The sequence below is a fragment of the Rhineura floridana genome, chromosome 9 (genome assembly GCF_030035675.1).
Source record: "Rhineura floridana isolate rRhiFlo1 chromosome 9, rRhiFlo1.hap2, whole genome shotgun sequence".
NCBI classification, from domain to species: Eukaryota; Metazoa; Chordata; class Lepidosauria; order Squamata; family Rhineuridae; genus Rhineura; species Rhineura floridana.
In genome coordinates this window covers 9,632,907-9,655,711 of record NC_084488.1, presented here as the reverse complement: position 1 = coordinate 9,655,711, position 22,805 = coordinate 9,632,907, and the positions used below count along the sequence as shown (strand labels likewise).

General features: G+C 41.9%; 1 protein-coding gene across 7 annotated transcripts in view; it reads right to left on the bottom strand.

Moving 5' to 3' along the window:
• SLIT2 (slit guidance ligand 2) overlaps nucleotides 1-22,805 on the bottom strand; it is a 438,710-nt gene that overhangs the window by 115,650 nt on the left and 300,255 nt on the right. For 6 of the 7 annotated variants that reach the window (XM_061583554.1, XM_061583552.1, XM_061583555.1 and 3 more), the window contains 6 exons: nucleotides 17,391-17,462; nucleotides 16,517-16,588; nucleotides 5,998-6,069; nucleotides 3,315-3,458; nucleotides 3,010-3,173; nucleotides 2,234-2,257 (listed from right to left, as the gene is read on the bottom strand). In XM_061583554.1, coding sequence (XP_061439538.1) covers nucleotides 2,234-2,257; nucleotides 3,010-3,173; nucleotides 3,315-3,458; nucleotides 5,998-6,069; nucleotides 16,517-16,588; nucleotides 17,391-17,462 — 548 coding nt within the window. The remainder of the gene's footprint in view (nucleotides 1-2,233; nucleotides 2,258-3,009; nucleotides 3,174-3,314; nucleotides 3,459-5,997; nucleotides 6,070-16,516; nucleotides 16,589-17,390; nucleotides 17,463-22,805) is intronic. The other variant, XM_061583553.1, reaches the window with a different exon arrangement.

Below are 22,805 nucleotides of genomic sequence, written 5' to 3'. Positions count from 1 at the left end.
CTAGCCCTTGTCAATCAACTGCTGAGAGGCACTAGTGGAGGCCTAGGGCACCTCAGTAAGATGGAAGCATGTAGTTGTTGACTGAGTAGCTGATCTCGCTGCCATTAACACAGAGAAACAAGTAGTCAACAACTATCTACTGGCACAGAGCTGCTGTTTGAGGGGCTCCATGCCCCACTGCTGCCTCATAAAGGTTACTTATAAAGGTGAGACCTCTTCACTGGCAGCTGGTGGTTCCCAGAAGTGAAATGCTTATGTATGTATGTATGTGATTTATATCCTGCCCTTCACCAGCTGCTGCTGATACAAAGCTGGGCATAATGCACACCAAGCTCGGTTATATATAACAGGGCAGGGGTGAACCGGAGTATGCCTACATTACAAAATGGAAATGGACTGCCTTCAAGTCGATCCCGACTTATGGCGACCCTATGAATAGGGTTTTCATGGTAAGCGGTATTCAGAGGGGGTTTCCCATTGCCTCCCTCTGAGGCTAGTCCTCCCCAGCTGGCTAGGGCCTGCTCAGCTGGCCACACCTGCACAAGCCAGCCCCTTCCTTGTCCGCAACTGCCAACGGGGGGCAACTGGGCTCCTTGGGACTATGCAGCTTGCCCACGGCTGCACAGGTGGCAGGGCACGTAACCCTGAGCCACTCCCTGTGGGGGTGATCTTTAGCTGGCCCTTGACACCCAGGAGACACGAGCGGGGATTTGAACTCACAGACTCTGGACTCCCAGCCAGGCTCTCCTCCCCACTGTGCTATACCAGCTCTTCTACATTACAAACAGCCTGTTAAAGGCACTTGATATTAATCATTTTCCGTTTACTATCAGAAAAGGCTTATAAATTGTCATTTTGGAATTCGAATGATCTGGCACCTTTAACTGCCAATGTACAAGTTACATTCTTCTAGCTTTTCCCTTGGTGTATGTCACTTTGTGTATGCATTATTCTTGTCACATTATCCCCCCACCACAGCATATGCAAATACAGAAGCGGTTGCCATGCCTTTTAAAAACATGTAATGTGTGTACAACTTCTCAGACCCAACTTCACCTGGTCCTTTCAAGCCAACCTTGTGCATTTTCTTCCTTCTGCACTTAACTAGTGTACTAGTAAAGGGCATAACACACCTCACATGACCATTCCAGCTTGAAGAAAATGTACTACATGACAGTAAAAGCAGCATGTTTTAAACACGCAAGCTTAAATGGTTACAGCCAAAATGAATAAACAAATTAGCATGCAGAACACTGTAGATTGACCATGTACCTGGAAGTGCTTGAAATAACAAGTGCCATTGATTGCATACTCAATTATAACAATGTCCCCCCGCCCCTAGAAAGTAAACTATAATTGAATTTTTTGCTGGAAGTTCATGCATCTGGAGTTCAATCAAAGCTTCATTAGACCTTTGAGCACTTTTGCCAATCAATTATTTAACATCTGTTAGGGACACTATAATGTAAACGCATGACTATGTTGGTTTGGTTTTTTCCCCCTATTAAGAAAGCATTGTGCTTGTTTGTCAGCTGCAAGGGGAAGAAAAGGAAATGTGTTTCAAAGAACTAGAGTCAACATCAATCATTCATGTGAAATCTCTCAAGAGAATAAGAATTTTGTTTAAAGCATTGTATAAATGGGCTAAGTATTTAATTTTTTTTTACCAAAAAAGTATTTTAATATAAGACATATACAGCCTTTGGGTGCCTTTGTAAATAACTTAAACAGACGTCTGGCATTTTTTGTGATTTCACAAACACAGGGATCAAAGGTCATGGGTGAGCAAGCAACAGTTCAGATGGTCAGCAGGAAAGCAATAGTTTAGTGCATAAAAGCCAGGAAAGTATTTATTCTGAAAGGGTGTTTAGGCTTCTTCTAGTTCTTTGAATATAGCAGGATTCTCTTTATTAAAAAGCAGCTCAGAAGCTACATTTAAACAATAGAGGTGTTAACAGTAAGTAGGAGATACAAAATGGGTTTAGAATTATCAGTTGGAAAGCAGGAGGTTCTTGGTAAATTCTGTGCTTACTTGTGAGTTGAGTATCAAAGAGCTGCATGCAAAGCTCACATAGTGGGAAAACAAACTAGAAAACTACTATTCTAAGAAGTCTTCACTGGGGTTAAAATGCATGCATCAGTTCTTTAGAAGTTGAAACAAAATTTTGCTTTTGGTGAGGAAGGAGGGAATGGTACCTGCAGTTAGTCAGTTTTACTGCAGAGCCAAACCTACCTGGAATGAAATACTGTTCTTTAGCTAAATAAAGAAAGAGAAAAAATAGAATATGTACCTGAATGTCAGCAAGCAATGTCAGCAATATTAGATTGAGTATGGGCTACAGTTAAGTACAGGTAATTGTGAGGACGGGGAGTGTATTCAAATCAACTGCTGATAACGTTGCAACTAGATATAAATGTATTTGCAGCCAAAATCAGTGCCACTCTTCTGATATGTACACTAACTGTAGACAATGAATTAACTGCGGAATATGAAATGCACCTGGAACAGCTGGACACCAGATGACAGAGGTTAGGCTTTAGAAACGTGTAAGTAGGAAATGAAACAAGATTAGAAAAAGCAAACAGTACATTTCAGCATGATGTAAGCTTCCCCGTGTAATATGAATGCCATGTTTTCATATTCTGTGAGTGAATTTTGTTTTTAAGATTTAACTGGTATTTTAGATTTGTTTCAAAAATTATTTTTTTTAAAAAAAGGAACTGACAAAAGGGATGCCTCAGAACTGTATTTAATCAGAAAGCACCATGTATTCCATTTCTTCACGCATATTTTATATCTGGCAGAGGTAGTAACAAGTGTGCTAACTACAGGAATGTTGCATGATCAAACAACCTCAAGTCCAGAGTTTCTATGCTTGTTAAATAATTCAACTGAGAGCCAGGGTGCTTTTTTGTTAAGGATGTCTACAACTGCTGATTTAGGGGAGGGGGGTTGTGTGACATTTTTTGGAACTGAAAGAAAAGTAGCAGCTGAACTAAGGAAATTACCTGAACAGCGAAATTTCTTGCTTTTGATTTGGCCAATCCTTTTGTTTGTCAGACGGCGGGGGCTGGTGCACCGAGCACCACTGGTCTCAATAGGGTTTGTATGGAGATAATCCGCCAGCCACTTCAGATGGCAGTCACAAATAAATGGGTTCTGAGCCAAATGCCTTTTCAAAAACAAAAAGAAAAGACCGTTTTTACATGTTTGTGGTTGGTTTCTGCAGTTCCCAAAGTTTTCTAGGTCTATTTGGGAACAGAAACCAAAAACTTGAAGCACATAACAACAAACGGACAATTCTAATACATACAGGGTCTGAATTGCTCGTAGTGGGGAAAAAGTGCCCTTTGCAATGGTTTGAAGCTTATTATCATACAAAGACAGAAGGTTCAAGTTGTGTAGGTCTTGAAAAGCATCGACTCGCAGGCAATTTATCTTGTTAGCATTTAATAATCTGTGAAACAAAAGACAATTGGAAAACAAGTTTATTATTTCTTAGCCAACCTTATTTTTGCAAGTTTATCTTCTAGAATTTCACTCAGGTAACATACAATTTATTTATTTATTTATTTAGCAGGATTTATATACAGCTTAATCATCAAAACTTCTACCCAGTTTATATAAAATCTACATTAAAAATACCAAAATAAGTAAAAAAAATAGATGTTCGAAACAAGTTGACCTATTTTTCCCAAAATCTAAAATCAGCAGTTTTAAACCATTCATTATAACACAAAATTGCATGTCAAAATTACTGATGCCATAATTCTATATTCAGCGCATTAAGTGACATACCTAGCTTCTTAAAATGTTATTTCAGCATCAAATGTGCATTGAATGTACAGAGGTAGGTTTACTTGAAAATGAATATATGGGCAAAGGAAACTATTTAGAAAGCTGTTGGAAGTTTTTGGTTAGTGTTATGACAATGGGCCTTAGGCTCTCACGGTCCTCTATTCCCTTTGGAACAGCTGGAAAGAGAAAATCAGAAGCTTCTGCTTTCATTTTAGATTAACCACAGTTTGCTGTGTCATCCAAACCCTAAATTATGGTACATCTCTCTCTGCCATCCTCCACCACTCGAACAATCCAAACTCCAAGTGGGAGGAAAAAGTCAAGTCTCGCCCATGTTGACTTTCGGAAAAGGGGGGGGGCACTGAAAGCTGTTTTCTTCTTTTTCTTTCCAAAAGAAAAACAGCCAGTCTCTGCTTGCTTGCTAACATGGAAACCAGAGCTTGGAAAAGTTACTTTTTTGAACAACTCCCATCAGCCCCAGCCAGCATGGCCACTGGATTGGGCTGATGAGAGCTGTAGTTCAAAAAAGTAACTTTTCCAAGCTCTGATGGAAACTTACCAGACTTAGTCACAGGGATGAAGGAGGAGTAAGCGGTGAAACAGCTTTCCTTTCCTTTATCCATATTTTATTTCAAAATATTGATATTTTATTTCAAAATATTCTTTCATTTATCAACATTTCCTTTCAAAATATTAATATTTTGAAAGAAAATATCAATATTAATATCAATATTTTGGAGAGGGGGAAAAATAGCCTGTTAAAGCAGCAAACTCAAATCCATATTGCCTGTTAGGTTGACAGGATGCTTTCAAGGTGGCCCCAGCTATTGGATCCCATCCCCAGCAGACATACAGAGGGTTGCTGGTAAACACGCTGCTTAAAGCAGCTCTATGGGTTTCTTCTGTTTTGAGTGAGGTTCACATTTTTTAACCAGCAATTTTTTGTATTTTAATCCAAGACTCAGTAATAGTAACTTTAAATTTGAATTCATTGAAATGATGTAACATGTAATTGATAATGGAAATTAACATAAAGCATGTTAATTAAGGAAGAATCATTTTTTAGTTCTGTGGGATAGATGGCAACCTCCTCCCCTTTTCAAATTAATCTTTTAAACACAGAATGGGAGTCTAAAAGGGGTCAAGTATTTATATTAATTACTACTTCCAACTAGGATATTTGCTAGTCTGATATTTGCTTTGAAACTAGTATATTCAACATAGTCTAAGAAACTACTAGAGACGCATACCCATCTTGCCACATTTCACTGCCGTTCGATACCCTTTTGTTTCCCTGGCTGCTTCTTCTTCTTCTGTGCCCTCATAGTCCTCAGCCTCATTTGTCCACAATGTCATTCAATCCAATAGGTTGTGGTGACCCACAAAATGTTATTTGCAAATGTGCATAATTCATTACATCAAAAGTGGCATTGTGACATTGCCAACAAAATCAAGTTGGGGGATTAAATTGTTGTGTGGGCAAAATGAGACCCAAGGCTAAGAGGGCAAAGAAGAACGAAAATGGCCATGTGGACCATAAGGAAAAAACTTTTTTATTTTTTACAAGAAGTGCTGAAAATTGTCAAACACAGTAAGTCCTCTCACTCTCTCTCTCATGCACATAAAAACTAAGTAAGTCTTTTCACCTCAATCCTAATACCTTCCAACCCAGTGGATCCATTTTAATTGATTAGGATTGTACAGTGCAACTAATTAATTGATTAGGATTGTACAGGTAGACTAAATAATTCTAAAGTCAAATAAGTAAATGCACTTAATACAGACTAGAAAGGCCGAAATATATATAACCATCAAATAAAGGAAATTTTATTGATTTGTATTCCCAAAGCATATATATATATATATTGATTAAAGGCAGCTAACTAAAGCAGGTAAGTTTCATGGTTAACATTTAAAAAGCAAAAAAAAAAAGCCTGTTAGAAAGCTATCAAATAAATAATAAAAAAAATCTGCCTTTGTAAAGGAAAAGGATATGGAATACAGTGCATGAAAGGGTAATAAAAGCTCTTCATCTTCAAAAGGTTGATACTTTCTTGCACAAACCAGCTTCAAAAGGTAGATATGCTCCCTTTAATCAAAAAGCCCTTCTCAGTGAACAAACCACCTTTAATGCAAAAACCAAACAAACCTTCTCAGGGAACACAAATAAAACCAAATTCTAACAGAAAAATACTCACAACAACTGTAAAGAGAAAAGTCCTTCAAAGAGGCCTTTGGGAAGTTCTGTGATTTTGTTTCCATAGAGAACACTGTAACAAATAATTCAAAAGGTGGATGGAATAGAAATGTATTTAGCTAGAATTCCTCTAAAATTATATGCCCCTGACAAAAGCACAACAAAGGCTCCAGATTTGGAACACAGAATTATATTTTCAACAATATTAAAATACCTGCCAGCTCTCTCAATAGTCTTTCAGTGCCTATGGGTTATTCCAGTGCTCCATAGTTCTGCTGACACAATAGGACTTCCGTTTTCTCTCCTTCCCCTCCATGCCGCCCAAAATCTGCTACAGAGGGTCTCTCAATCCTCTGGAACTGATTGTAATGGTGTGCGGAGGACTGGAGGGGACAGGAGAGGGAGAGGAAACTGTGTTCCACACATAACACTAGAATCATTTCTTTATTTAATTAAAATGTTTATAACCTACCCTATATCAATTTGATCCCAGGGCAGGGTAAAACTATGCACATAAAATGGACCAATAGTCTCACCTGAAAGGTGGTGTTCCCAGGTATCATGCCATCACGTGGGTTATAGACTATCTAGCATCCGAAGGCAAGAACGCACAGGAGTCAAGACCCAGGGTGCTCATTCCGGCCCCACTCCAGTTCACTCATGATGAGGCCAGAGTGAGACATCAGAACAGCAGTCATAAACAGAACAGGCAGACCAGCAAAAAAAAGGACAACTGCCCAAATGAAGGAGCAGCAACAGCCAGAATACATACATAAAGGTATAGACTCATTAACTTCTTATAAACTTATTGAAATTGAAGTAACCTTACCACTAAAAACATGTATGAAAAAATAATACAGTGTAATACATCCAGGCAGTGTCCATCAGGAAAGGCCATGATGGCATGATACCTGGAAAAACCACCTTTCAGGTGAGACCAATGGTCTATTTCCCCCAGGTAGCATGCCATCATGTGAGATGTACCAAAGCAGCCCTAATAGGGAGGGACTACTCGCTTCCTAAACATGAGAAACAACCTGTTGCAGAACACGCCTCCTGAAAGAACCATCAGCAGAGGCATAATGGTCTATCTTATAGTGCCTGATGAATGAGTCTGGAGTAGACCATACTGCCGCCCTGCAAATATGTACAAGAGGTGCATTCGTTGTGAATGCAGCTGTGGTAGCTACAGATCTGGTAAAATGTGCCATGGTATTGTGAGGCACTGGAAGCTTGAGTGACTCATAGGCCAGGGCTATGCAGGCGCGCAACCAACAAGATAAGGTGGATTTTGCCACTTTCTTCCCCAGAGTTCTCGGGTGAAAAGATACAAATAGGGATTCGTCTTGGGTACAGCAAAGGTAGACCTTGAGAGCTCTGTGGACATCTAGAGAGTGCCAGGCATTCTCAAGTGGTTGAACAGGATTAGGACAAAAGGATGGAAGTATAATGTCCTGGTTACAGTGAAACATACAGCTTATTTTGGGTCAGATAGATGGGTTCGGACGTAAGACTACTGAGTCCTTATGAAAAGTGCAGAGATGTTGGGCTGATAAGAGAGCTCCCAACTCTGAGACCCATCTAGCCAAAGTGACAGCCACTAGAAAAAGGACTTTGAAAGAAAGCACCCACAAGGACACGGTCCTGAGGGGCTCGAACGCAGTGCTTGAAGCATCTTCTGTAAACTCCATGATGGAAAATGATTACACACTGCTGGAGTGAGCGAAGCAGCTCCCTTCAAAAAATGTTTAACCAGAGGATTGACAGACATGATCGAAGAGATAGTAGAAGCTTGGCGCTTCAAGGTATTAGGCTTCAGTCCCATCTTTAAACCTTTGTGAAGGAACTGTGAGAACCACAGGCAGCATGGCTAGTATGGGACTAGAAGAACTAATTGAGCCCGTTCACACCGAAGTTTCCTCAGTGTTCTACCTAGCAGGGGAACAGGTGGAAACATGTATAGGAGGCGATCTGGCCAAGGAGTCCAAAGAGCATTTACAGACTCTGCCTTTGTCTCTAGATACCTTGAGAAGAACCGGGGAAGCTGAGAGTTGTTGCTCGAGGCAAACAGATCCACAGTCAAAGTGCTGAAGTGGTGCTGGAGGAGATGAAACACTGCCAGATGTAACTTCCATTCCCCCAGAATCACTTGCTATTGGCTTAGCCAGTCCACAGTGACATTCAAAACCCTGCTGAGATGCTTAATCTTCAAGGAGAGCAGGTGTTTCTCGGCCCAACTGAATATCAGAGTGGTCTCCGTCTGCAGAATTCGAGAACTGGTGCCGCCTTGCTGGTTCAAGTGAGATTTCATGCATGTATTGTCCGTACAGATCAGGACATGAGTAAAATGAAACACTGACTGGCAGTGATGGAGGGCCAGATGGACTGCCCTCAGCTCCAGACAGTTTATGCTGTGACACCTCTCTGACACAGACTAGGTGCCTTGCATGAAGCAGGATTTGCAGTGGCACCCCAGCCGATCAGGCTGGCATCTGTTGTAAGAACAGTCCTGACCAGCTCTTGGAATGGAGCCCCCTTTAGAAGATTCTGAGTCAAAGACCACCACCAGAAGGAAGACAGCAGTGAGGAGCAAAGACGAATCACTCGGTGCATGGAATTGGCAATGTCCAACTGAAACAGCAATAAGGCCCTTTGGAACGGATGGGTATGATGTAGAGCCCACGAGACAATATGGATGGTTGATACAAGCATACCCAAGGCTTTTGCCAATAACACATCTGCCATTGAGCGGCGCATCAGGAGCCGTGCCATGTCCTTGATCACTGAGATAGAAAGACCATGGCTTGAGCTGTCTCCAGAATGGCTCCCAGGTGCTGAAGTCGTTGAGTAGGAGATAGATTACTTTTCTTGAGATTTACTAGGAACCTGTGGTCCCTTAGGGTTGTGAGAGTATGACGAATGTAAATTAAAGCCTGATCCGTGGATTCTGCATGGACCAGTAGGTCATCCAGATACGGATAATTGTGGACACCCTGGAGGTGGAGATGGGCAACCAGGGTGACCATCACCTTTGTGAACACTCTTAGAGCTGATGAGAGGCTGAATGGTAGGGCCCATATTGGAAATGGTGGTTGCCGAAAGCAAACCTCAGGAGGCATTTGTGGGCAGGGCAGATTGGAACACGCAGATATATTTCCTGCAAGTTGATGAATGCCAAGAAGTCCCCCTCCTGTACTGCCTGTATGATCGAGGCTAGGGACTCCATCTTGAAGTGATGGTATCTCATGAACCTGTTCAGAAACTTGAGGTCTAGAACAGCTCTCCATGCAAGAACTTTCTTGGGGACTGCAAACAGAACGGAGTAAACCCCTACATAGCATTCATTCAACAGCACTGGTTCTATGGCCGCTATGTCCTGAAGGTGCTGTATGGCTTCCTCCATCACCAACTGTCTCCCTGGAGAGGGCCAGGGGGTAGGATAATAATTTGGTGGAATTATCCAGAAGTGTTTTTCGTAGCCATAAGAAATGAGGTCTCTTATGCAGGAGTCCGTTGTTATGTGCTGCCAATGTTCCGCAAAATGAAGTAATCTGCCTCCAACAGCGATGTGTCAATAATGTCTCTGTTGACTGCCTCCATTTCCTGTAGAGGAGGAAGAGGGACCAGACCTGCGCTGCTGTTGAATGCACCTGTGGAATCACTGCTTGAACCAAGAGTGTTTGGGGGTTCTAAAGTCACAGCCCCTTCCCTCAGTTTGCATTCCTCAAAATGGCTTAAAGGAATGGTATGGGGTGAACCTTCTAAATGACCTCCAATCCTCTTTTTTATTAGTGGCTAAGAGCTTCCGCTTGTCCTTAGGATCCACCAAGACAGACTGCTGAGCCTCTTCTCCAAAGAACATAGTGCCCGTATAGGGTGCCATACAGAAACTGGCTTGGGGCGTAGTATCAGCATCTGATGAAGCCAAAGAGTCCTCTGTGCTACCACACTTGCCGACATAGCACGAGCCACAAATTGTGTCGCGGCCAGAGTGGCATCAGCCACAAAAGCTGCTGACTTGTGGAAGTTCACAAGAGCCCTTTTGATCTTGGCAGGATCTGGATTAGGATCATCCAGGAGGTCATCCCAGCACATCATGGAAGCTCTAGTGAATATAGACACTATGCAAGAAGCCCTGATAGAATAGGCTGTTGCATCATTGCTCTTATGAAGGGCAAAATCCATTCTTTGTTCAGATAAGTCCTTAAACTGGGAGTCCCCTTCTTTGGGAAGAAGAGACTTCATCACCAAACCTGAAATTGGCTTGTCCACTGCCAGAATCTTCAAACAATTCATAAAGTCAGAGGCCACAGAATAGTGTTTATTAGCCAGAGCTGGAACCTGTCTGTCATGCAGAGGTTGAGCCCATTCCAACTTTGCCAGCTTATCAAAAGGGTCTGGAACAGGAAGCGAGTGTATCTTGGACCTAGGAGTTCTCAGAACCGTGGTACCCTTAACTGTTTGAGGCATAGGTTCTAATGGAGCAGATTGGAGGCCCAAGGTTTTCAGTGTCCTGCGAAACAAAGGTAAGAAATTGGCTGAATCAAAGAGACAGTGAGAGGTATCCTTCTCTGCCTCTGATTCTCCACTCCAGCCATCCCCTTCAGTGTCCAGTGGAACAGAAGTGTCCATTACATCTGTCACATCGCCCATAGCTCTTCCCCTGGCAACATCAAAGGGATTCAATGACATGGGCCGACCTTCATCTGAATGGCTGTGAGGATCAGTGGAGTGAAGTTGCGTATGATAGAGGACACAAAAACTTGCTCCTTAGGCCTGCGGCTGCACTGGCAGTTGAGTTTGTGACAAGGAGAGCAGCAATGCATGTTCCAGCTGCAGTAACAGTTTCAGTTTCAGTTTCAGTAGTCAACTGCAACCCAAGCAAAGGTACTTGAGTGGTTGGGAGAGAAAGTGACTCCATAGCCACTGAATGCACCTGTTGCAGTGGTGATGTAACAGCTTCAGGGCCAGGTGACTGAGCTCTAGCCTTGGGAACAATAGTAGAAGGGAAAACAAGAGACTGGCTAACCACCAGTACAGATACAGGAATATGGTGGGCAGTAGAAGGCTGAACTGGAAACCCATCAAACTCCTCATTTGATGATACAGCTGGAGAGTGAAAGAGGGCTGTCAATCTCTCTTGACCTATAACAGATGCTTCCTCCGACACCATGGTGGCTGCAGTGAAGGATGCTTCCAACGTGCTTAGAAGGGACACATACCATGCCCGTCTGGCTCTAAGCTGAGTCGAGGAGTGCTTAGATTTGGCAACCGCCTTAGAATGTTGTTTAGAAGGCTTGCGCTTTGGTGTCTTAAACCTCATCTCGAGATGGTGTGGCGGATATGCCAATCCGCTCCTCATCAGAGTGTCGATCTATAGAATCTACAGTTGGTGTCTGACCTGCAATGGTATACACACACACAGTAGAGCAGCCTTTCCCAACCAGTGTGCCTCCAGTTGTTGTTGGACCACAACTCCCATCAGCCTCAGCCAGCATTGCCAATGGTCAGGAAAGATGGGAATTGTGGTCCAACAACATCTGGAGGCACACTGGTTGGGAAAGGCTGAAGTACAGAGTTGTGGTACCAGGAGTCCAACACACGCACTGGAAGAGGGGTGCGGTGATTTGAACATTTAGACATGCCTAGCCACACACATAGACACACGCACACAGGAAAGGGATGCGGTGCATTCACAATTAGACACACGCACACGGTAGAGGGGTATGGTGAATTGGCACTTGGCCCTTAAACACAGTGATATCACACTTCAACATACACACACAGTAGAGGGGTGTGGTGGCTTCCCACACAGACACCCTCACACAAAGAGGGGTGCAGTAATTTCACAGTTAGAACATGTAGAGGGGTGCTCTTCACCAACAGAGGTTGATTAGAAACAACCAAGAAGGGCTAAAAATCCTTTCAAGAAAAAGAGCAGGAAAATTTGAAAACAAAATGGTATGCACAAGTGGCTAAAGGAGGCAAGAAACTGCCAAAATGGTGGGCGACAGAAAAAAGGGAGGGAAGCTCCAACTGCCCAGAGCTGCTGCCACAGTGACCTTCAAAGGCTCACCTCAGCCTTAGACCCAATGTGGGACGGGGAAGGAGCACCGCCATCCCCCGCGATCAGCTGGAGCCGCAGCTGTGGGCTCCAGATAGGATGCACTAGCAAGCGCCACCACCCCAGTGGCTGACCGGAGCTGCAGCCACAAGCTCCGGTAAGCTATTCCCTGGAGGGGGGAAGATTTAAAGATCCTCCTGAGCCGCAGCTGTGAGTCCCGCAAGCTAAAACAGCTGGCTGTCTCTGCTACGAAGGCAGCTGGCTCTCCAAGGGGGGTTCTGTGGGGCTGTCGCTTCAAGGCCTGTGAAGATGGAAGTCTCCCTGCCCTTTAGCCAGGAGGTTCTACGAGGCCGCAGCCATGAGCCCTGCAAAGGAGGGTACCGGGAAGGAGAAGGGAAGGTGGAAAGGGCTGGGATTTCTGCTAGGGCTTACTAAGACCCAAGGGGAAAGTAAACAGCCTCACAGTGAAAAATTCTCTCCCATTCCTCACACCACTTATTCCCTACACACACAAACTCAGTACATGAAGGTAAGAACTGCCTGGGACAAAAGTAAGAATGAACTGGAGTGGGGCTGGAAGGAGCAGCCTGGGTCTTGACTCCTGTGCATTCTTGCCTTCAGACACTAGATGGTGCTATAACCCACGTGATGGCATGCTACTTGGGGAAAATCACAATTCAATATATAAAACAGCAGTAAAACATATCAACAACCATTATTAATCTGATAACACAGAGACTACTATGTCTGGAGACTACTATGTTGGCTACAAGTCAGTAATTCCCCAAAATATGGGAAAATAACCAGGTCTTAATCTGGTACTGAAACAAAAACAGAGTCGGTGCCAGGCTGACCTCACAGGGGAAGGCATTCTGTGGATACGGTTTTCTAAAGATGGGGCATCACCACAATGAATATTTTACCCCCATGATGGACAGCATTCAATGGTGCAGCATTGAAAAGAGCCTCACTGGCAGATCTAAATATCTAAGCAGAACAATATAGGGTGCTCCTTCAAGTATTTAGGTCCCACATAATTTAGGATTTTATAAGTAATCATTAACCCTTTGAATTCAGTCTGGAAGCATATTGGCAGCCAGTGCAGATTCTTTAAAACAAGACTTATATGGTTCTTATAAGCTGTTCCACGTAGCACCCTAGCTGCCAAGTTCTGCACTAGCACTAACATCTGCATCATCTTCAAGGGCAGCTCCACACAGAACACATTACAACAATCCAACTGGGATGTATCAGAATATGGATTACTATGGCCAGGTGATCTCTATTCAGGAATGGCTCTAGTTGGCAAACCTACCAAGACTCTCTAAGCGACCGAGGTCATATGAGTCTCCACTGACAAAGCTATACAACTGTTCCTTCGTGGGGAATGCAACTCTGTCTAGAGCAGGTAGGCTGCTGAACACAAGAATCACCAATTTTGGGGTTTCTATTGGCCATCATCCAGTCCATTACAGCAATGAGACATTGCTCCAGAACCTGCACAACCTCCCCGACTCAGATTACAGCAAGAATAGAGTTTAGCTTTATAAGCATACTGATGGGACCCCACTCCAAACACCCTGATGACCTCATCCAGTTGATTTATACATATGTTATACATATATACACATATATACATATAACATTATATATATGTTAAACAGCATGGAAATAGAACTTTGTGGCATCCCACAGCTGAACTGCAATGGAGTACAGCAGAAGTCCCCCAATGTCACCTTCTGGAACCAGTCTTGAAGAGAGCAGTGGAACTCTCACCACCACCATCCCCCAAATCCCATCTCAGAGTTGGTCCACTGAGATATGATAGTTAACGGTATCAACAGCTACTAAAAAATCCCAGAGAATCAACAGAGCTACACTCCTCCTATCTCTCTCCCAGAAGACGTCATCCATCAGCATGACCAAGGTTGTTTCAGTTCCAAGCCCCAAGGTGAAATCAGACTGGGGTTGCTCTAGACAATCCGTGTCCTCCAAGAACATCTGAAGTTGTTCCGCTGCCACTGTCTCAAGCATCTTGCCCTAGAAGATGATATTTGCAATTGGGTGGCAGCTGTCATACATCTTCGCATCTGGGGAGGTCCTCTTCAGAGGGATCACACTGCTGCTTCTTTCAAGGCCACAGGCAATACTTCCTGACATAAAGAAATATTCACCACTACCTAGATAATCCTCCTTTGCTAGCTTTTATCAGCCACAAAGGGCAAAAATCGAGGCTACAGTTGGTCAGGCAGATACATTTAAGTGTCTTTTTCACTTCCTCAGACCACAAAAGTGATCCCAAATAACTTGATGAAACAGTGTTCTGGGTACCTCCTCAGGAACTGTATCAACTACAGTGTCAAGGTCAGAGTGGATGTGAACAACTTTCTCAAAGTGTTTTGACAATCCATCACAGCAGGTGACAGAGGGTTCCATTTCCTTTCTATCTTGGACAAATTGCAACAAGCCTTTCACCACTTGGAACAACTTTGCTGGATGGCAAAATAACATATTTTTGTCTCCCTCACTGCCACATAGCAGGCATGGTGATGTGCTCTCTCTTGTGCTGCATCATGATCATTGACTTGCACCACTTGTGTTCCAGCTGTCATCCAGCCCTTGTCTGTAGGTGTCTTGAAAATCAGAGACCACTATAGGAAAGGGTATCTCAGAGTGATTGTGTTGATAGCTCTAGTGAGATCCGGGTCAACCAGGAAATCTCCCAGAGCATTTAGGAATGCCTCAGATTCCATCAGTCTCCAGAGGTGGACCATCTTAACTTGCCCCACACCCATAGAGGGGAGGCATTCCACTGTCAATTCACACCTAACTGGGAAGTGGTCTGTTCATGACAATGAGGTTATTAATTCCCCTTCCCCAAATGCTCCACCCGATCAGTTTCAGGACCAAGTCCAGGGCATGCTGTATTACATGTGTCAGGCCAGTGATGTACTAACGCAGCTCCATGGTTGTCATGGTGTCCACTCTAGGCAGCCCTGGCATGGATGCTGAAGTCCCTCGGAACAACTGTTGTGGGGTTCTCCAACACCACCCTCAAGGCCATCTTGGTAAGAGAACATGCTAGGCAGCGGGCAGGCAGTACACTACCAGCATCCCTGTTCTCTCTTTCTGACCCAGCAGTCTACAGCTCATTTCAGCGTTAGCCAGCATGGCCAATAGTATGGGATGATGATTGTTGGAATCCCATAACATCTGGAGGGCTACAGGTTCCCCACCACTACTCTAGGTCAATGGATAACTACCAAATCTGGTTTAGTATGACATGCTAACATGGCCACAGTGGAACTATTTTAATATCTTTTCATTTTGCCTATCTTCTGATCAGTTTCATTCATTTATTAGCAATTCTGACCGGGTTGTTGCCTTGGTTTACAATTATAGGCTTTGACCTTACACATGTGCTGCAATGGGATTCATTTCCAAACAAATGTGTTTAGGTTATAAATCTCCTGGAGAATGAATCTGCAACAAAGCCAAGTCAAAGATTCTGATTGGAATCCAAGTACATAGGCTTAACTGGTTAAGGATTAAAGTAAAGGTAAAGGTGTCCCCGCACTTGTAGTGCGAGTTGTTTCCGACTCTTAGGGTGATGTCTTGCGACGTTTACTAGGCAGACCGTATATATGGGGTGGGATTGCCAGTTCCTTCCCTGGCCTTTCTTTACCCCCCAGCATATGCCGGGTACTCATTTTACCGACCACGGATGGATGGAAGGCTGAGTGGACCTCGACCCCCTTTACCGGAGATTCGACTTCCTCCTTCCGTTGGAATCGAACTCCAGCCGTGAGCAGAGCTTCGGCTGCATTACCGCCGCTTACCTCTCTGCGCCACGGAGGTCGGTTAAGGATTAGAAAACCTGAATGTATGAAGTATAAATATTTATTAATTTAAAACACTTGTACCCCACCTTTCTATAAAATGTTCAGGGTAGTCCATTTGTAACTGCAAACTGGTTAGTTAGGAACATGAGCCAAAGGAGGCACACATGTACTCATGGGGCACATTGTCAAAAGCTTTCTTAAGTATTTCCCACTGCACTTCCCACTGTTTAAGCAAACATGTATGCACGTGTCATCTCCTTTAAATGATTGCATGGATCCTTACTAATCAATCAATCACACTCTCTACAAGTCTGAGCGTCCCTGCTCTCACACATTTATTGTGCGTGACGTACATCTTGTAGGCTACTTGGGAAGCATCTGGCTGGCCAGTATTAGAAACAGAATGCTGAATGAGATGGACTTTGGACTGATCCAGCAGGGCTTTCCTTTTGGAGTACTGAAGTGAAATGAAGCTATTTCATAATGTCAAAGCCAAGGTGGATGCTAACAGGCTTAAATGCAAGTGTTCAATAACAGCAAACCTTCTCCCACACCTGAACCCAAGAAATGCAGGGAATTTTGCCTCTCTTTTGAGAGATGGTAGCGATACTTACAGTGAATTTAGTGAGCGTAGACCCTGGAAGGCATCTGGTGCTGCCTCTGAGATATGATTATTACTCAGATCACTAAAATGAGAAATAAGATAGCTGTCATGTGTTATCATCAGTAAAAAGAATGTACGGCTATTTGTTTTATTTATTGTAAGGCACAATTAACAGATTTAATCTTAAAACGCTTTTCATAATCAGCCCTTAATATTTTTAAAAGCACACATGGTTGTATTCAACTAAGTCTTACTCAGAGTAGATCCACTGAAGTTAATGAACCTGTTAGTCGTGTCTATTAACTTAAATGGGTCTACTCTGAGTGGGACTAGCACCGACTACCACCCATTGTTCAATACTCATCATTGAGAAATAATGGCTTAAATCAGAGATGGGAAACCTGTGGCTCCAACTCTCATCAGCCTCAGCCAACATGGCCAGTGATCAGGAACGATGGAAGCTATAGTCCAGCAACATCTGGAGGGCCACAGATTTCCCATCACTTGCTTAAGTTTGGCAATAATCTGAAGCTTTAATGCATTTTATATATTTGGGGAGGTGACAATTAAGTTAGTACAGACACTGAATATTATACTATCATTGATATTGTATTGCAGTGATATGCTTCAAAATTTATTTGTGTTAACTGCCTACATACTTTATATATCCATGTGAATTTGTATTAATGTTGTCATAAGCATCAGTTAATAGCATGACAAAGAAGCTACATAGACCCAACAATCAGACATAGCCATATCAACTAATCTGTCAGCTGTCAGACATTCTTAAGCACTCATACACTGATGGATTGTATTTTGTATAAACCATGACCTGTTTTTCATCCAAATATTTTTATATAGGTTCCAAAATATTTCTCACTTACATTCTTCTAAGCTTTTTATATGGTGAGAAAGCTCCAGGGGGGATGGCCTTGATTGAATTTTGCTCTAACCGTCTAAGAAAGAAAAAAACAAAACAAATAATGCTATTGAAAACCCTAAAGCATAACACAAGAGGGCAATCAAAAATATGTATAATTCATGTTGGTATCAATGGGAAGGAATGCATTTGAAAAACATAGGTAATTTTTTCTACTATAGTGAAAGTCATGGGAATCAAGGGTCAGCAATTGTTTTCATTTTTATTTTTTTACCATTTTGACATGCAGGGTAGTGACAGCCTAATCTGATTTTACATGTGATGCATATCTGGGATATTTTATGTTGTAGCCAGCAGAAGGAATCTAAATAGCTTATAGTTGCTTACCATGGGGATTCAGTTTTTCACAGAAGATTGGAGTAAGAGGTTCAAGCAAGCAACAAGTCAGACATACATGACAAAGTTACCATGTTTCATCATGGTATAAAATTCCTGACATGCATGTATTTGTAAATAATAAAATTGGTAACAAAACTGAAGCCTTCCCTCCAAAACCAATACTAGGATTGCAATTTCTTTTTCCATAATTTGTAATGGAAAATGCCTTGAATGTTGCTCCTGAAGTACAATAAATATAATTGAAAATTCATCATCATCATCATCATCATCATCATCATTATTATTATAGATTTATATCCTGCCTTTCCTCACAGTAGGAGCCCAGGGTGGCAAACAAAAGCACTAAAAACTCCCTAAAACATCATAAAAACAAACTTTAAAGTATATTAAAACAAAATATCTTTAAAAACATATTAAAACAAAAGTTCTTTAAAAACATCTTTTTTAAAAAAAGCTTTAAAAACATTTTTTATATAAAAAAGGATTAAAAATGTATTAAAAAGCAATTCCAACACAGATGCAAAATCTAGGAGATCCAGCCATTCCAACTGCCATAATCAATTCTGCTTGTACTCCTAAGGATAAAGGGAAGTTCTAAACAGGTAAGTGAAATGACCTGACTGCTAAACCAATCGTAGGGCTTGCACAGGTTTGCTGACTGTGGACTGCCACCCTGCTGTGGGATTCTTCAGGAAATACTGCCTACAGAAGTACTGCTGGATCTCCAAGCAGTCTCTGGCTTGTCCCCTAATAGACAGGTACCTGTTTCAAGTGAGATCTGTAAAAGTTCACATCCTAAATTAAAAGTAAAAAGACAGCGATAACAAAAAGGGAAAAGATCAACAGCACAAGCTTATGCCAAACAGCTATGCCAGTGGAAAATCTTACAATCTGATGCAAGTCCCCTGTCCCAGTATAACTTGGATATATGCTACCTCCAAGGACTCTGTGCTTGCAGAGATACACTGGCATAATATTACACCAATGGAGGAGCCAAAAATGAGCTGTGATGGGAGTATCAGAAGAGGAATAGACCTGTAGCCCTTTCCCAGTGAAAGTTTCATCAGTGAAAGAAACTGTGTAAAGTTAAACTCACTTACTCAACTCATTTAGGATATACTGCCTCCCCAGGTCACAGCAGAGCACAGGATTCCAATTACCTGTGCAGCCAGGCACAGCACACCAAAACCAGCATACAAATCCCTGTCAGAGACCCCCTAAATCAAATGATAGAGTGTGCAGCATAGGGCTATGGCCTCATGTTGGGAGCATTGGTGATTAGAACCACAGTGGAAAGGCCTAACTACCTAAATGCAGTACACAGAAAGAACAGACTCTTCTCAGAGTCCTTACAGCCATTCTGCCTCAGGAAAATAAGTACACAACAAGAACCTCTACTCTACCACCTCAATTGGTGATGGTAGGCCAACATGCTCCACACATAGGCTAAGAAAAGATGTGTGTGCCAAGCCTCAAAGTAGGAATCAAGTATGCTGCTCATGCATTATTGTCAACTGTTTATGGGTTTAAACTGATGTGGATGACTGATCTTTCCATCCAACTGACAGTGACCACGTTTGGATGCTATGACCATAGTTGTGACCCAGTGATGGAAGAAAGCCCACCTCTTCCTTGTATCCTCCCTCTCTTGAGTGGCTGAGAGGTGTAGTAGTTCAGAACCTTTTGCTTCATCACAGTTTGCTACTTCGCCTAAACCGACAAATTGTGTTTAACATTAACTACGATTTGGTTGAAACAAGCTAACTTGAAACCACTAAAAACAAAGAATAGTTAATGTTAATCATAGTTTGATGGTTCAGATGAAAGGACAAACTGTGGTTAAGCAAAAGCATCAAAACTGACCCTGAACTTTCTGAGGAAAGTTAGAGTTAGAGGTTAGCAGTGAGTTGGCTAAGTTTGTTGAGGATACCAAATTATTCAGGGTGAAAAGAACAAAAAAATATTGTGAGGAGTTCCAAAATAATATTTTCAAACTGGGAGAATGGGTATTAAAATGGCAAATGTGGTTCAATGTAAGCAAGTGAAGAGTGATGCACAATGGAGCAAAAATCCTTAACTTCACATATAGGGCTCATTCACACGGGAGCTCAACTTTATATTAAAGATGCAGCTTTTGCCATTGTGATAGATTTGCAAGGTTCACACTTCCTACCTTCAAATCTGCTGTGAATTGCGTTGATAAGGATTAAAAGGAGAAAACTGTGTCATAGCTTCTGCAACATCGTGTGAACCATGCGAATTAAACAGGGATGCAAGTAGCACCAATCTCACAGTAAGTTCCTGTGTGAACAAGCCCATATACTGATGTAGTCTGACGTTAAACTGGTGATAGCTGACCAGGAAAGAGTCATAGTGGATAGTTCAATTAAAATGACACAGTGTGCTACAGCTGTGAAAAATGCAAATTCTGTGTTAGAGATTTTTAGGAAAAGGATTCAAGATAAAACTGCCAATATCATAATGCCTTTATGCAAATCTATTGTGCAATCGATGTTCTGATCACTGTACCGTAAAAAAAAAAGGATATTAGAGGTGGAAAAGGTTCAGAAAAGGGCAATCAAAATGATGAAAAGACTTCAGCAACTTCCTTTTGAGGAAAGGTTACAACATTTTGAGCTTCTTAGTTGGAAAATACTGTCAGTAAAGACGAAGACGATAGTGTAGAAAATTATGCACGATGTGGTGAAACAACCTGGGGACATCAAATGAAGCTGAATGTTGGGAAATTCAGAACATACAAAAGGAAATACTTTCAGTGCAAAGTTAAACGATGGAATTTGCTATCACAAGTGATGGCTATTAATGTGGACAGTTTTAAAAGGGGATTAGACAAATTAATATGGGACAAGGCTATAAATGGCTACTAAGTCATGATAGGTATATTGCCTTTAAGGAAAAGTATGCCTCAGAATACCAGTTGCTGGGGTTCATGGGCAGGAGAGTGCTATTATGTTCATATCCTGCCTTCCCGTAGGCATCTGGTAAGCCACTGTGGGAACAACATGCTGGACTAGATATGATCCAGCAGGGCTCTTATGTTCTTAAGAAATGTTTGCTTTTAATTTTATGTAAGCTTCCCTGAGCTGTGTAAAAACATGCTAACAACTGTCTACATTAGAAGTGACATTATTATTATTGTTACAACCTGTTTATGAAATGCTGTTCTGTTTAAAGTACACCAAGTGTTGTACAATAAAATCACATAATAAACTCAAATAAAAAACAGTACAAAATAAAACCAACAATCCAAATATAAGAGAAATATATTATAAAGTAAGTAACTTAACTTACTTTAACAGCAATAAAAAACAAACCAGCTAGAAAAGTCTTCCTAGCCAAGTTTTAACTATTGGGGCACGTTCTTCCTTCCCATCTGCATTCTAAAGATAAGATGCCTTGACTATCACAAAACAGACTTTTATGACAGAATTTGTGGGTTTCAATGGCATATACTACCTTGTTGGTCATCTTTCTCTAAATAGCATCAATAGTTCATCAGTTGTAACATTCTCATAGGGCACAGAATATGGTGGGGGTGTCTAGGTAAAAATCTCACATGTCGCACACAGGGGCAAGCTCGTATTTCATACTGGTAGTTGAAACTGGTAGTAAAATCTGAGGATAAATTCCTTTGAAGGAGGCTGTTACTAAGCTCAATTTTTGAAGCAAATCTATGTGCACAGTGAAGGTGATAACTTCAAAAGCTGTGGAGTGTAATGGAAGAAAACCTTTGGTCAAGAAGCTCTGACTTGTAACTGAAGTAGGCCTGAATGCCTGTCTTGAGGGCAGAAATGTTTTTCTGCCGGAGTGTGAAAAGCAGAAATGCAAACAAGGTTTTAGTCAAGCTAAGGTACGTGAAGGTACAATACTTGCTACTCCATATGCCTAGCATGAGTCTCCTTGTACCCTGATAAGACTTGGGATCATGTCAACCTCTGAAACAATGCAAAACTGTTTCTGTAGGTCTTTTGTCCTATGACCAATGCAAAACAAAGATTAGTTGTGAGCAAGGGGGGAATTACAGGAACCAATCAGCAAGCAGGAAAAGTTTTGGGGGATGTTGGGGAACAGAAAGAAGTTGCTATTTCTTCTGTGGACTCTCTTTCACGCAACCAGTTTTTTTTCCTGATGTCTTTTTGTATTGTGACCAGGGATTTCCTGAGCTTCAGCCTATAGACAGATTAATTTGGTTTATAGATTATTTTGTTCCTGGGTGAGGTTCAGGCTTCATTTTTATATTTAAACATTTTTATAATGTATCTAGACCAATATTTTATTGGATTTTCCTGAATCCTATATCCTGGATGCCAGACTGATCTTTAGTAATGTTCATTAAGACCACAGGAGTCCACTTCACTCTGGACTGATAGCTATAGGCGGTATCCAGTGCATTTGTTCCATTAGTGCAAGGATTTACACTTGTGCAATGGAACTTTTTCTTCTCATTCCCCCACACCCTCCCCAAATCTGTTCTAGAGGGTTGGGGCAAAACCCAGAACAGATTTAGGGGCCACATGGGGGGAGGAGACGGGGGAGGTTCTATTCATAAGCATAAATCTTAACAGAACATGTTACTTAGCATTTCGCTGGATACAAGCCTGAGTTGTTCTCTTCAACTAAAATGTCATGTAGTTAGGATAGCTGAGATTATGAAATAAACTTTAACTAGATGACTGGTGGAGTTGAGGTAGGCCAGTGTAGGATTCAGCAATGGTTACATTGTAGTTAACTTTAATCTTGCATATTGTAATATTTGTGTATAATTGCCATTTCATATTTTCCTTTCCCCAAGATTCATTTATGTACAATGTGCTTTTGATTTCTCTTTGATATTATTAGGTTTATACCATTTATAAACTGAAATGCATTCACTTGTCTTCTGCTGGTGTATTTAAAATAAACCTTTCCAGAAAGATTTTAGCTTCTTGGGTCCTGTTTGGTCACTTCACCATCTTCTCACCTATTGTGGCAAATTAAGAACCTCATTTTCAGAGGCCAG